The sequence below is a fragment of the Gorilla gorilla genome, chromosome 18 (genome assembly GCF_029281585.2).
Source record: "Gorilla gorilla gorilla isolate KB3781 chromosome 18, NHGRI_mGorGor1-v2.1_pri, whole genome shotgun sequence".
NCBI lineage: Eukaryota > Metazoa > Chordata > Mammalia > Primates > Hominidae > Gorilla > Gorilla gorilla.
The window spans coordinates 78,556,148-78,570,924 of record NC_073242.2 but is presented as its reverse complement, the minus strand read 5'-3'; the positions used below and the strand labels follow the sequence as shown (position 1 = coordinate 78,570,924).

Below are 14,777 nucleotides of genomic sequence, written 5' to 3'. Positions count from 1 at the left end.
CTGAGGCTGTGGGCCAGCGAGAACCAGACCATGGAGGGCCATCTGGGCTGTGGTCAGAGTCCGGATGTGTTCCAGGTGTGGGTGGGACCCGCCAGGGGGTTTAAAAAGCAGAAACCCTTCTACAGCTCTGCCTCCTCGAGGAGACAACCCTGACTGTGCTTCACGTTGTTTTCTCAGCTTTCCTTTGCCAGGAAGGGGGCCTTCAAGGGGCCCTTGCATCCTGGGCAGGTGGGGCTGCTGGAGGGACCCAGCAGTGGGGTGAATGTGGGGCAGATTAGCCGCACAGGGTAGACAGAAGGCCAAAGTAACAGTAACTGGCCTCTGACCGCTTAGCACTACATGGTTAGTGTCAGGACTGGGGTGTGTGTGTGTGTTTCTGGGGGGGGATTCGAGGGTATCCATGAGTGTGTACCTGCATGGGGTTGTGGGGTGTCCATGAGTGTGCATGGGATTGTGGGGTATCCTGTGTGTGTGTGAGTGTGCATGGGATTGTGGGGCATCCGTGTGTGTGTGTGTGTGTGTACGCGTGCACATGGGATTGTGGGGCATCCATGTGTGTGTGTGTGTACGCGTGCACATGGGATTGTGGGGACCTATGTGTGTGGGCACATGGGATTGGGGGGTATCCGTGTGTGGGGAGGGTGGGCACATGAGGGGGGCAGGTGTGTGTGTGTGTGTGTGTGTCTAGAGTATTTGTGTGTGTGCATGCATATAGAGTGGTGTGTGCACAGTAATAGGAACGCTGCCTTGGCAGGCTGCTTTCGTAAGCACCCCAAGGGGCTGCCCCTCTCTACCATGCCTGGCCTCTCCTATTCCCCATGGGACACTGTGGAGGGTAGAAGGGAGGGATCTCAGGTCCTTTGAAGCAAGGAAGGTGTGGGGGTTACTTATGGTCCAGATTCTTGAATGCGGTCATGTGGCAAACTCTGGCGCTTGTCTCTCCAGATAGCCCATGGACAACCCCCGAGACAGCCGTGTTGAGCCTCCTGGGTGGCTCTAGGAAAGTGGGAGTTTCTGGTCTCCTTACATGCTCCTTGGTCTCCCAGGTTTGCCAGCACCTGGTGCACCCAGAAACACTTGGGCTGGCTGGGTGGGAATGCCCATGAGGCAGTAGAACCCAGGACATATGGATGGTTCTGTCTTAACAGAACTTCATCTTCTACCCTTACCCTCTTCGTCAGAACTTAACCACACCGAGTCCCACATCCCAGCCCCTTGGCTGAGGATTCAACTAATGCTGGGCCATCTGCTGCCTAATGACACCACTCCCCACCTCACTTCAGGGTGTCTGGGGCTTCTCAAGGCCCTCACCAACCCCAGAGGTCTCAAGCTGGTGGCCCGAGGGCCAGATTCAACCTGCAGATATGTTTTCGTGGGCTTGCATAGTGCTTTAAACATCAAGAAAGTTTATGGATTTATTTTACTTCCTTTTTCCCCCAACTTTTATTTTAGATTCCAGGAATACATGTGCAGGTTAATTACATGGGTATATCGCATGCTGCTGAGGTTTGGGGTATGACTGAATGCATCACCCAGGTCATGAACATAGTACCTCATAGGTTGTTTTTCAACCCTTGTCCCCTCCCTCCCTCCCAGCTCTATTATTCCCCAGTTTCTATTGCTCCCAACTTTATGTCTGTGCGCACCACAGTGTTTAACTCCCACTTATGAGTGAGAACATGTGGTATTTGGTTTTCTGTGTCTGCATTAGCTCACTTAGGATAATGGCTGCTAGCTGCATCCATGTTGCTGCAAAGGACATGATTTTATTCTTTTTTATGGATGCATAATATTCCATGATATATATATGTACCACATTTTCATTATCCAACCCACTCTTGGTGGGCGCCTGGGTTGGTTTCATGTCTTCGCTATTGTCATTAGTGCTGCAGTGGACATATGAGTTCATGTTTCTTTTTGGTGGAATGCTTATTTTCCTTTGGATGCATCTGCAGTAATGGGATTGCTGGGTTGAATGGTAGTTCAATTCTTAGTTCTTTGAAAAATCTCCAAACTACTTTCCACAGTGTCTGAACTAATCTGCATTCCCACCAACAGTGTATAAGCATTCCTCTAAGAAAGTTGATATTTTAAACAAATCTAAATTTCCACTTTTCTTGCAAAACCGGAAGCAACACTGGGCCTATATTCGCATGTGGCAGTCATTGCCTAGAGCTGACAAGTACTGCCTCTTCTTGACAAAGTTTGAGTTCTTGGGGCTGACACAGACCCCACTGGGTCTTACTGCTTTGCACCTGGCCTGGGCTGCACTTGTCCATGGTGAACCTGACAGCACCCACACTCTAATCTTGAGGCCTCCATCCAGACATGCAGGTCCATGTGGTCAGAGGAATCCTCCCCACTGCAGACAGATCTCCTGGAATTCACCCGCTCTTTTTCATGACATAAACATTTTCTGAGCATTGGTACCCCTGCTGACAGGTGCTTCCGTCTTCCCAAACTGCTTCACGTGCATGGTCTTCTTTGACCCACACTAAGAGCAACAGATATACTTTGAAGTGAACCCTTTTTTGGTTTTGAGAACCCGTCCACCCAATAGCCTTTTTTTTTTTTTTTAATGAGGTCTCACCCTGTGGCTGGAGTGCACTGGCATGATCCTAGTTCACTGCAGCCTCAAATTTCTGGGCTCAAGTGATCCTCCCGCCTCAGCCATCCGAGTAGCTGGGACTACAGGCACATGCCACCACACCCACCTAATTTTTTTTTTTTTTTTTTTTTTCGTAGAGATGGGGTTTCACCCAGGCTGATCTCAAACTCCTGGCTTCAAGTGATCCTCCCACCTCAGCCTCCAAAGTGCTGGGATTCCAGGCATGAGCCACTCACCCAGCTCCAGTGCCATTTTTTATGGAGTTTCGTCACTTCCACCCCAGGCTCTTCTCAAGGCTTTGCAAGAGGTGCACTTGACTGGATTCCTGGCCCAGCAGCATCAGATCGGGGCCCCATCTTTTAGGGGTCTGATTCAGGCTCTTTTAGGGCAGGGGACTGTGCACTAATTCATATTTGAGATGAGCTGTCCCACGGGGGCCTGGTTTCAAGCAGGCTGCTGTGGTTAGAATGGAGTTTGCAGTGGCCACAGGTTGACAAGATCAGTGCAGCATTTCTACCCAGGAGGGGGCCAAAGGCCACAGAAGTGAACTTGTGGTCACCTGGCACACTGTTGCTAGGACCCCCGATTTTCGGTCCTGAATCTGCTGCTAGGTACCCTGTCCCCAAGGGGCTTAGCCACTGGATACCCCCACCTTCTTTGGAGAAACAGCGGCAGTAGGTGGGCGTCACATTAACTCAGGCCTCAGAGTCAGGCGTAGACTCTGTTGCTGAGGAGGAGCAAGTCTATAAGCAGCCCTGGAAGCATTCCATCTTCCTTTGCTTGTGACAACAGCCATAAAACTCTCATTTTCCCTTGCACGGCTGCTATCTAAAGTCTCACCGCTCACCCGATTCTCTGCTCACAAACAGACTGACGGGGCCCATTTGCATTCTGAAGTGCAGCTCCCCTGAGTCCCCTGTCCCTCCAGGCAGGTATTATTAGTCCCCTTGTTTTGTTGGGTGACTCTGAATGGGAGCCTGTTTACGGGCTGGGTTCCTACTAGAAGGCTTCGGTTCCCTCCTAATAATCTATCCCCTGGTGGGTTTTATTTCCAAAGTACAGCAGTACAGAACCTGCCCTCTTGGGAGTTTATTGGGCTTTTTTCTTCCCCACAATGTTTTCTCCCATGTTTTCATGCGAGGGAAGAGTTTCCCGCTCATGGAACTGATTGTTGACCAAGCCACCTGCGTTGGTCTTTTGTGTCCTGGCAAGAGGAGGTTCACAGAAAGTGGGGGGCACCCTCCTCCCCGCCTCGGCTCCATAGAGCATCTCAAGAACACGGAAAACCTGGATCCGGTTGGCATCAATAAAAGGAGTCTGGGTCAGAGGCTGTGTGGATGTGGCTCTTTCTCAAATGTTACCCCAGGTGACTCAGGTCGCTGCATCTGCTTCTGCTATTGGTTCGGCAAGGAAGCTGCAGAACCCCCACCCCAAAGCCAATCCCCTTGCTCCTTGGAAGTTGGAATCTCCCTCTAGGCCGGGAGTTCCGGATGAATTGAGGCTCTCACATGAGAGACAGCTTCCCTGGCTGAGCGTTGCAACACTCATCTCCTGCTGCTCCGGGGTGGCAGACGACAGGCTGTCTCACTGTCTGGCAGGCAGGGACGGGAAAACCTCACGCACATCCCGTGCATGGAAGAGCTGCTGCTCCCTCTGCCATAGGACATCTCAGGGCTTTGTCCAAGGCCAGTGGGCCACCAGCTTCACTCTGAGGCCAGGGATGGGTGTCACACCCATTCGGGCAAACCTTGCCCTGCCCTCTGCGTAAATGAGGCAAACCTCGGCTTGCTGGGTGGGGGTCATGGGAGAAGTGAGGTGTGTCCACGTCATAGCCTGGGCCCCGGGGGATTGACCGCGTCACAGGGCAGGCATTTAGAGGGAACCTTGGCCATCACTCACTCCTAATTTTAATGACATGCATTAGCTAAATTGTGTTCTGAGTATTCATTCGGCGCTGTTTATGGTGTGCTCTCGAGTATGCTTACCGTTTGTCAGAAGTGCAAACTAGCGAACATATGAGCCTTTAAGACAGGCCATCTGTTCGTCTTAGACCCTTGGACGATTGTCAAACGCTTCTAAAAATAAGTGCTCACAAGCAGAGAGGGGCTGCCCAGGTGATACACAGCAGATAGGGGAGGCAGGGCTGCCTGTATCTATACCCTTCCCAAAGGGAAAGAAATAAAGTGTGGGGGGAAAGGGGAAGGTTTTCCAGGGAACAGGGGATGGGAGCAGAGGGAAATGATGGGCGAGAAGGCCCTGCTGACACACCTTTTTGGCTGGAGGCATGAGCTTCTCCCTGTGTCTTGCCTCTCCTGTAACTCCACAGCTCAAATACCTTCGATGGCTCCCCATGGCCCAGATTTAAGGGCAAGCTGCCTCGTCTGGCATCAAGGAGCCTCATCAATAAGGCCCCCGCCTTCATCTCCAGGCTGGTCTCCATGGCACATACCCTGTGCTTCTGCCAAGCTGAATTATTCATTGTTCCCCCAACATATGCTGCACTTTTCACATCTCACAGGCAGAACAGTGTGGTGGTGAAGAGTGGGCTCTGCAGACAGACTGCATGGGTGCAGACCCAGCACTGCCATCACCAGTGGCAGGACCTGGGCCTCTCTGCGCCTCAGTTTTCTCATCTGTAAAATAGGGAGGATGAGAGTATTTAATGCGCAGGGCAGTCGTGAGGCTTAAATGAGCTAATATGGGTGGAGGTTAAGAATGGTGTCTGGCACACAGTGAGCCTACCATCAGTGTTAGCAGTGATCATGATCGGTGCCATTCCCACCTTCGTGCTGTTGTCTGGGGGTTCACTCTGCCTGGAAAACCATCTCTCAAGCCCACACACACACACCCAGTGCAAATCCTCACCTGGGCTGTCCTTAAAGGGCAGCTAAAAGGCCAGCTTCTTCCTTAAGCATCTCCTATTGGAAGTCCTCTCTCTATAGTCCTTAAAAGGCCAGGATTGTGCCTCACTTGCTCTCTTCCGTCTACTGCACAGGGCCAGGCGCTTGTTTGCTAAGTGAACAAATAACGGGACCCAACTTCACCCCTGCCGAGCACGAACATGGCTGCCACTTCAGCCTCAAGGGCTACTTCTTCCCCTGGAAAGGGAATCTCTCAGTGGTTAAGGTGCATTCTCGGGCTTGGCCCCAGCTCCTGGAGAAAGTGAGTTGTAAAGCCAGCCTTGTGAGAGCCACTGTGGCTGGAACCTGCCAGGGAGTGGCCAGTGGTGGGCAGTGGGGAGAAGGGGGATTGGCCACAACCTCTTTCCCAACCGGAAATCATAGTGAGGCGATGTGCAGGCCGGGTGGCTCTGCAGGTGGGGCCGGGAGAGCAGGGTGGGATGCTCTGGGTGTGGGGGCTGAGTGTTCTTGTGCCTTCATATGCTGTAGGGACTCAAAGACTCAAGGGCCAGAACCACGGCCTAGTCTCCAGAGAAGAGCCAAGCCTTCTTTTTTGCCTCTTAATGGTCTTCAGGGTCTATGAGTTTGGCCATCGTCACCCTCACCATGAAACTGTGAGCTCCTCACGGGAGGGCGCTGGAGCTTCTCAACCTGTCTGTGCCCAGTGCCCAGCCCAGGGCCTGACAGACAGGAATTCAGTGAACATCTGTGGAAGAAATGGATGGATGGATGGATGGATGGATGGATGGATGGATGGATAGATGAATAGATGGGTGGATGGATGAATGGGTGAGTGGATGGGTGGATGAGTGCACACCTATTCCATCCCCCGTGGAGTCTCCCTGAGGCTGTCCTCCCCTGCAGACATGGCATTCTCTTCCTGAGGGTGGGGAGGAGAAAGCAGTGATTTGTGGGTACAGGGGTTCTAGCCAGGGGGGATTGTGGGGAGGGGATAATGACACCTGTTGTTCCAAGGGCAGGACCATCCAAAGTTCAGCCATCTCAGGATCGTTCTTAAGACCTTGCCAGCCCTTTGGACACCCAGAGGGGAAGGGGGAGGGGTACAGCTGGTCAGTCCATTAAACGTCTATGAGGCCCTCACTGTAAGCCCCAATCGTGCCTGGTCCCACAGAAGTGGCAGGGAGCAAACAGTCCCTCTGCCATGGAGCACCCTCCCAGGTCAGGAAGACCAGAAGACAGTCCTCATGCCACAGAGCACCCTGCTGGGTCAGGAAGACCAGCACAGACACCACTATGGAGATCTGTGGAGCATTTACCGTAGCCAGACTGGGACGTATGCAGGCATTATCTCCTGAGTCCTCAGGGCATCTGTATTAGTCTGTTTTGTGTCGCTATAAAGAAATACTTGAGGCTGGGTAATTTATGAAGAAAACAGTTTTATTTGGCTCACAGTTCTATAGGCTGTACAGGAAGCAAGGTGCCACCATCTGTTTCTGGTGAGGCCTCAGGAAGCTTCCAATGATGATGGAAGGCAAGGGGAGCTAGTCCGTCACATGGGGAGAGAGAGAGATTGCAAGGAGGCACCAGACATTTTTTAACAAGCAGATCTCATGGTAACTCATTACTGCCCAGAGGACACCAAGCTGTCGGTGAGGGATCCTCTCCCATGACCTAAACACCTCCCACTAGGCCCCACCTCCAGCACTGGGGATCCCATTTCAACATGAGATTTGGAGGGGAGAAACATCCAAACCCTATCAGCATCTTAGGAAGAGGGCTGTTATTAACCACCCCCAAAACCCGGAGGTCACAGAACTTGCCCAAGGCCACATGGCCAGTAAGTGGCAGAGCCAAGATTCAAACCCAAGGCGTAGCCCATCTCAGCCCACTAAAGCTTCCTGCCCACCTTGGGGTCACCAGGGCAGTGGCTAGCACCAATGGGGCACTTGCTAAGTACAAGGCAAGGTGCTAGGACTTTACAGACACTGTCATCAGAGTAGCTGAGAGCCAGGAGAGGCAGCTAACAGGGTGTGTGGAGAAGCTCTTTTGCTTTATGCTGCTGGCATGCTTAAGCCCCTCACGTCTCTCCCACTTGACATGGCGATGGATAGGTATCAAAGGGAGACCAGGCAGGGTCCCACGCCTAAGCAACAGTGAATGGAGCCAAGATCTTGAGAAGCAATCCTGGGCTTCAGACTAGGGAGAGGCACACAGTGTTCCTGTTTGTGACTGTGTTGGGCATGGAGGTGGGCTGAGCCAGGGCCCCCTCCTGGGGTGCGCAAAACCAGCATCGGACCCCAGCTGAACCTCCAAGGAGCCCATTCCCTCTAGTGTGTGGCGGTGCTTTGGGAAGGACACTGTAGCCACCAGGCTCTGTACTCCGGCCCGCTCCTTCCATGCACAAAACATTACCCTGGATTGGGTTCAGGATCAGGATCATTTTGCTGCTGAATTCCCAGCAACAAGCATAGTGGCTCATTGGCTCAAAGATGAATGAATGAATGAGCAACCATGAAATGAATGCTGGGCTTCTTTCCTTCCAGAGGCTGAGGGTGTGTCAGGGAACCAGTTCCTGAGTGCTCTGCTGATGACTTGCACAGAGAGGGCTCTTTCTGTGGGTCTCACCAGGACCCAGGGTAGGCCTGCCCCCAGCATAGGCAGCACACAGGTTTCTGTGCCCGGGCCCATGCCATCCCCTTGGCTATCACTGTCTTGTGTCCCTGGCCCCGTGTGCCAGGCAGAGGCTCCCAAAACAGGCTGTACCAGAAACCTCCATCCAGGAGAGCACACGAGCTCTGCTGAGTGGATGGACTGAGGCTGCAAACCATTGCTGCCCACCCCCTCCTGCTCTCCCGTTTTATTTTCCTCACCTGCTTCTCTGGCCCACACCTGTGTCTCCCTGGCAGGCAGCGAGGCCGAGTGGATGCCAGGCCTCCCTCTAGGCATTTTCCAGTCCTTCCCTGGGCCCCTGTCTCCACCCCCAGCCTTTATGGTGGTGGGAAGTGTTCATCTGTGGGGTGGGTAGCATCTTTAAAAAACGATTTTCTTCCTTCTCTAAAGGGGCTAAATATAGCACAGGCATAAACAGAGAAAGAGACATTAAGGCAGAATGCCCTTGTGAGAACTATGCTGGATGGAAAGAACTCTTTAAGAAGGTTTGCTGAACCTCCCCACGTTCCTCAAACCACAGCTTCTAGCTGTGGGGGACAGACCGCGGGTTCTTTCAGGGTTATTGAACTGTGCTGATTACAGTGGCTGTCCAGAGCTGCTCTGTGTCCTGGTGTTGGGCGACTGGTAAGTCTTGGGGACAGGGGTCCCACCACCCCCCTGCCTGTTGAGATACTGCCCTTGCCCTATGGAGGAGCCAGTGCCCTCCTTGGCTGAGCACCTGGGCACCTCTGTGCTCCCCACCACCATCACACAAACTGATCAGGTGACGTTGACCAGTTTCCCTAGCTGAGCTGCCAGCTGCACCATTAATCCCACAAATGTTTGGGTGTCTGTGTCTAGCCCCTCTAAATCAGGCCCCTCGAGGGATTGGCCCAGCTGGTGTCTTCCCCTCCCCCTCACTGTGCCAGTGCAGAGCAGAGCATCCAGCAGGTGCTTAATAATGTAGTGCTGAGTGAATTCTGGTGCCTGGTCCCCTTGGGGCATCAAGTTTTGACATTTCCATCTGCTGTGACATCCTGGGCTTTTGTTCCTGTCACAAAACTTCAGGGAAGGAAGTTTTATCCTTCTGTCTCAGAACCCTCTAGGAGGAAGTTCTTTCTTGAGTCTAACCTCAGAGCCCCCTGCTACTGCTATTTAAGTGGGCAGGCACACTGTGGCTTTTCCTGGGGAATGGCATAGGCATTCTGGAGTTTTCCTCACCAGTGGTCCCAGGTGTGGGTTCCAGCCTTCATCATGTCTGCACCAGCAGTGCCCCGGTGAGCCCGTGTGGGCCACGTGTGTCACACTGAGCCTGTTCTTGGCATCCTGGCAACAGGCTGCTTCATTCTCCAGAGATCCCAGACACCCCCTGTGCCCATGTTGGTAGTGGGTGGTCCTTGGGGATTTTGTGGAGATCGAATATCATGTCTGGTTTTCTGTGGCCTGTGGAACAAAGTCCATGTTTGTTGGTACTCAAGGCCTCCACTGTCCGTAGGCCATGTGCCCACCAGCCTTCCTGTGACTTCTGTGCTGGGACCTGTGCCTGCATCACCATTTGGATTCTAGGCTCCACACCTCCGTCTCTGCTATTCTTTCCTCTTGGAATGCCCTCTCCCCTTTCCACATATTCACATCCTATCCATACATTCATTCATTTTCTTTCCATTGATTCATTCACAAATACTGCCTGAGTGTCTACTTTGTGCCAGGCCCTAGGAACCATAATTTGAGGACAAGAAAGAGCTGTCCATGTTTTCCTTCCTCATGTCCCCTCTATTCCTCCTCCCTGTCCTCCCCCTAATAAAGAATGACCCAGCCACACCAAGATAGCAGGGGTTTTTGACTGGTGGTTGGCAGGGTGTGAAAGTGCAGACCTCCAAGTTGCTCCTGGGCAGCTGTGCCTGCCGGGGATTGGAGGCTCAGGGGTATGGTCAGGACAGTGCATGCCCAGCCCTGGGTCCTGAGAAAGGAGGTGCCGCCACCCTGTGTGCAGCTCAGCAAAGGAGGTCAGTCTAGCTCATGAGAGGTGCGTGGCTGTGTGGGAGGTGGGCTGCAGGTGCCTGGAGAGGTCTGCAGGGATGGGAAGTGATCTATGTGCCTAGAGGACTCTAAGAGCAGCTTGGTTGGGAGGGAGGAGAAGGGAGGCGGGAACTGAGTCAGCAGAGGCTAGCAGGAGGATGGCTGTGTAGAGTGTGGATTCGGCTCCCCACAGGACTAGCTGGCTGTCCCTGCACAAGTACAGGGAGAGGTGCCACGGCTGGAGGGTGCGGGTTCCCATGGAAACCGCCTGCATCCCATCTGTGGCCTCAGACAACCTGCCTCGTGCCTCTGGGTCCCTGACGCCCCCGACCGAGGTGTCAGGCCCGGCCGGCAGAGGTGGCACTGTGTCTGGTGCAGAATGCGGGTGATTTGCAGACTGCGGTGCCCATGGGGTGCAGGCCCGGGGAAGCCTGGCTCCCCTGAAAATCCCCTTGCTCTAGTGGATTCCAGCCATCTGGTTCAGTGCCCGGTGCTTCCAACCTGGGTGACCTTGGGCCTGTAATTTTTGCCTTCCTAGGCCTCAGTGTCTTCATCTTAAGAAGTCCCACCTCGCAAGGCTGTTGTGAGGATTGAAAGAGCGGTGCCTGCCACGGCACAGAGCACGCATGCCCACCAAGCCCCGGCCGTGCGCCTTCTCGGCCCGCATGAGCACGAGGCTGTCGCTGGCGCTTGGCGCTGTGGGCATCTGCTGGGAGGCAGGCGCGGGCTGCCTCTTCCCGGCCGGGAGCTCGCAGGAAGGGTCGGTGACATCACTACGGGGGCCGCAGCCTTCGCAGTGCCCGTCACGGGAAGGGGCTGCGCGGGGCCCTGCTCCAGGGAGCAGGAGTGGCCCGTCTCGGCCCCGGCCCCGGGCGAGGCTACTGGCATCACCTGGTCGCCCTCGCCGCGGACCCGAGCCCAGGAGAGACGCGGTGCCTCTGCTGACCCCTGGCGGTCAGCGGCACAGCTGCAGGAGTCGCCGGGCCCTGGGGGGCGCCCAGAAGGAGCCTCTCCCAGGGATCTAGGGTCCTGTGCGGCCCCAAACAGGGCCGCCCTACACCTGGTGGATGTTGCCTCCTTTCTCCAGGTGTCATGAGGTGGAGCACCACCTGAGGCTTTGATGAAATGGGTCTGAATTTGGAACACGAACCACTGAAAAGAAACAAAAAGACGGCTTTCAGATGCCAAATCCCACCGCCAGTCCCAGGCCGCTGGCTCCTGTGAAACAGATCAACCCTGCTGGCCCTCTCTGGCTGGCAGGGGGAGGAAATGCCATTGGCTGTAATGAGAGGGAAACATTTGGCCACAGGGTCCCACCTGGGCCCTGGATTCCTAGGTGCATTCGGCCAAACTGCACTGAGTCCCTGTCTCTGGTTGGGCCATTGCCATGTGACCAAGCAGGCAGGCTCCCGGAGCCCAGCAGCAGAGGCTCCTCCCGCGTCTTCCTGCCGGGTGACCTGTCCCCTGCCTGGGCCTCAGGCACCACGGCCGCCCACTGCCTCAGCACGCCTGTGCCCGCTCGGGTGTTTCTTGGCCGGAGAGCTGCACAGCACATCTGCTGTCTCCCTCTGCTAGGCTCGGAGCAGCCACGGGGAAGAGGGGGATGCGAGGGCAGCCTGCAGGCGATCAGAGTTTCCTCCTCTTCATTAGAGGAAAAGGGAGATGGAGAGGTGAACAGGGATGTTTTTAATTCCTGCCTCCTCCCCGGCATTTCCCCTTTCCCTCCACCTAGCCAGTCCCCCCGGTAAGACCTGAATGGTCTTTATTAAAAAAAAAAAAAAAAAAAAAAAAAGCCAAAAAACAACATATAGGGAGTCCAAGTTGGCAGTAACAGGAACCTATCCCCAAGCCCCAAATCAACGTGGCGTCTTGGCAGCTGCGTCCCTGGAGCACTTTTTCCTTGTTGCATTTTGTTTTGTTATAATCGAGACGCTTTTCTGCGGCTCCCGGCGTAAATGCACTGAGTGGGAGGGACGAGCATGCTCTCCATTCTTCTCCTTCATGTGTGTCTCCTTTCTTCGCCTTTGCAGAACCACACGATGAGCCAGCACGCACAGTGAGGGATCGCTCAACAGGACACCTCTCCGCAGAAGGCTTGCCGGAGACGCCGTGGGGAGGGCCATTTGAACATTACATCCAATCAAAGTGTCATTTGCAACCCAGATGTAAAACTCTAATGATTTGGCCATGAGGCGCTGCTATTATAAGCAGCTGGAAATGAATATTAATGGCAGAGATTAAAAGTATTCCATGCTCAGTATTTTTTATTGTCCTGCTACAGCTAGTGTGCTTTTAGAGTTTCCGCCGCAGACTACATTTCTAGAGTTAGAGAAACCTGCTTTTTAAGGCTATTGTCCTTTGTTCCTTCATGTATTATACTGATAGTTTTTAAAAAAGAATTAGTGTGATTTTTTTTTCTTTGCTTCTTTTTTTTCTTTCTTGTTTTTCTTTCCCCCACCCCCCCACCCCCTTCGGTTAACTACTTTTTAATTGCAATTCTAGGTAATTGTGCATCGTGATGTGATTGCTTGGCTATTGTCTGAATATTTCCTTTTAATTTTTTAATTAAAGACTAATGCTTTGATTGGATTTGCCAGTTCACCGGACAGTGATTAAAACTATGTAATGAATATAATCGGTTTCAGTGCAACTGGATGGTCTGCTTTTAAATGTGACTTAATCTGACTGCAGTAACTAGTACAGTTCAATAAAGGGAATCCATGCGATTAGCATCCGGCTGCCTGGTTCTCTCCTCCCCAGCCTAGGGCCGCGTGGGGGGCTGTCAGCTCCTGTAAGGTGTGTTCCCCTACAAGTTCCTGTGGGCTTGCACACGCCCTTGGGGACCTGCACACAATAGACCCTGCTCCCCTTGGAAAAGAATCGTAGTAACCTAATGCATGCAGACTGGACAGGCTGGCAGTGGCCACAGGAGTCAAAGCAGAAGACCCCTTAATGATGGAATACCCTGATCTTCCCACTCTTGGATAGGGAAACAGAGGCCCAAGGGTAACGTGCAGCTTTCCCAAGGCCACGCAGCAGGTTGGTCACCATGCTGATTGTGAAGTCTTCTTGGCTTTCTCTTCAGGGTTGGCTTTCCCCTTTGTTGGATACAGGCAGGCAAGTGGGTAGCCCTTCCCTTGCCAGGACTCCAGGTGGCACTTGGGTTCTGAGGCACGGAGATGTGTGACTGGGGACTGCAGAGCAGAGCCAGGTAGGAGCCGCAGGTTCCCAGTCATAGAGATCAGCAGGATGTGAGAGCACTGAGACTGGTGACGGGGGCCAGGTCTGGAGTGAGGCAGGCAGGGGCCTGGGGTACATTATTTCAGGGGGCACTCGCTCTCAGGGCACCCCCTACACCTGCAAGTGCTGGAAATGGGTGTCCTCTTGCATTTTACACTCTAGGCACCTTGCTTATTTCACCTACTCCTGGCCCTGCTGGCCTCCCAGGACCCACCCAGCAGCCTTGGTCTCCAGGCCTCCTCCCTGTTACCTCCCACACCTCCATCATGCTGGTGCTCAGCTGACTTGCCAATCAGAGGCCAGAACTTGCACGGGGAAACCCTTCCTTGCTAACTTTTCACAAGGGGCAAGGAAATTGGTTATTACCCTCTGCAGAGCGGAAATGAAACAGGCAGACAGATTGCACCTAATTATAATGTAATACTAAGTCACGGGTGTGGAATTTGGAGCAATTATACCCATCATCTTCTAGAAGACTCCCATATCAAGGGGCTTCTGGTGACCTATAAGAGTTCCCCTTTCTTTCTGTCACCTCATGTAATGTTCTCATGCGGGTGGGGCTTTCAGTTTTTCAAAAGGCATCTTACATATGTGAATCATAGAGCAGACCCTGCCAGTAGTGGGCTGTTGCCTCCTGGAAACTGAAGGCTATGAATGCCAATTTTCAGCTTCCTGGAGACCTGGCAGTTTTGGGGGAAGACCCCAGGGTAGACACCAGTGTTCCTCTAAGTGTGCCCACCCGTGGACTGGGGCTTGGGGCCTGGGGCTGGGGCTATGTCTGAGTGAGGCTGCCACACATCCACAGCCAGGCCTACCTTTTGGGCAGTGCTGGGACTGTCGATGGGAGCAGTATGTCCCGGGGCCTGCCACATCTCCATCTCAGGGCCCTCTCCAGCTCTGGATTTATCCCAAACCCCGTGGAGCCCAGGTGAGCCCTCAGTAACTACCAATAGAAGATTCGATTTGACGGTTGGTGGCGTAGGGCTAAATTAGTCACTGCCCCCATTAAAAATACAGCGGGGGGTTTAAGAGCTTTTCACGCCATGTGGGAATCAGCAGCGAAGCCGGCTGATGCCTTGGGTAAGGAGAGAGGCGGCCTAGGGGACCGTGAGGTAATGAGGTTTATGGCGGTGACAAGGCAGCCAGGGAACCCCACCGACTCCCCCCTCACCCCGGCCGCATTGTTCTCCGGCTGGCTCTGTCCCTGCTGCTACGGCTGAGAGCCCCTCGTGACTTTGTGTGTGGAGGGGGCTGGCAGTGGGGTACACTGAGGCCCTTCCTGGGACTGGCATTCTTTACCATCAGGCGGTATTAGGGTGGGGGAGCAGTGTAGGGTTATAAACCTGTGCCTCGGAGAACCCACTAACCCCTTCCAGAGGAAAGGTCTGGAGCTGGGATGA

At 53.6% G+C, this 14,777-nt stretch overlaps 1 protein-coding gene across 4 annotated transcripts in view; it reads left to right on the top strand.

Annotated features, from left to right (window-relative positions):
- The window catches only part of ZNF423 (zinc finger protein 423), a 364,614-nt gene extending 352,220 nt beyond the window's left edge, over nt 1-12,394 (top strand). For all 4 annotated transcript variants that reach the window (XM_055364252.2, XM_055364250.2, XM_055364251.2 and 1 more), the window contains one exon: nt 12,168-12,394. In XM_055364252.2, coding sequence (XP_055220227.1) covers nt 12,168-12,197 — 30 coding nt within the window. In that variant the 3' untranslated portion in view covers nt 12,198-12,394. The remainder of the gene's footprint in view (nt 1-12,167) is intronic.
- Nucleotides 12,395-14,777: the final 2,383 nt, after the last annotated feature.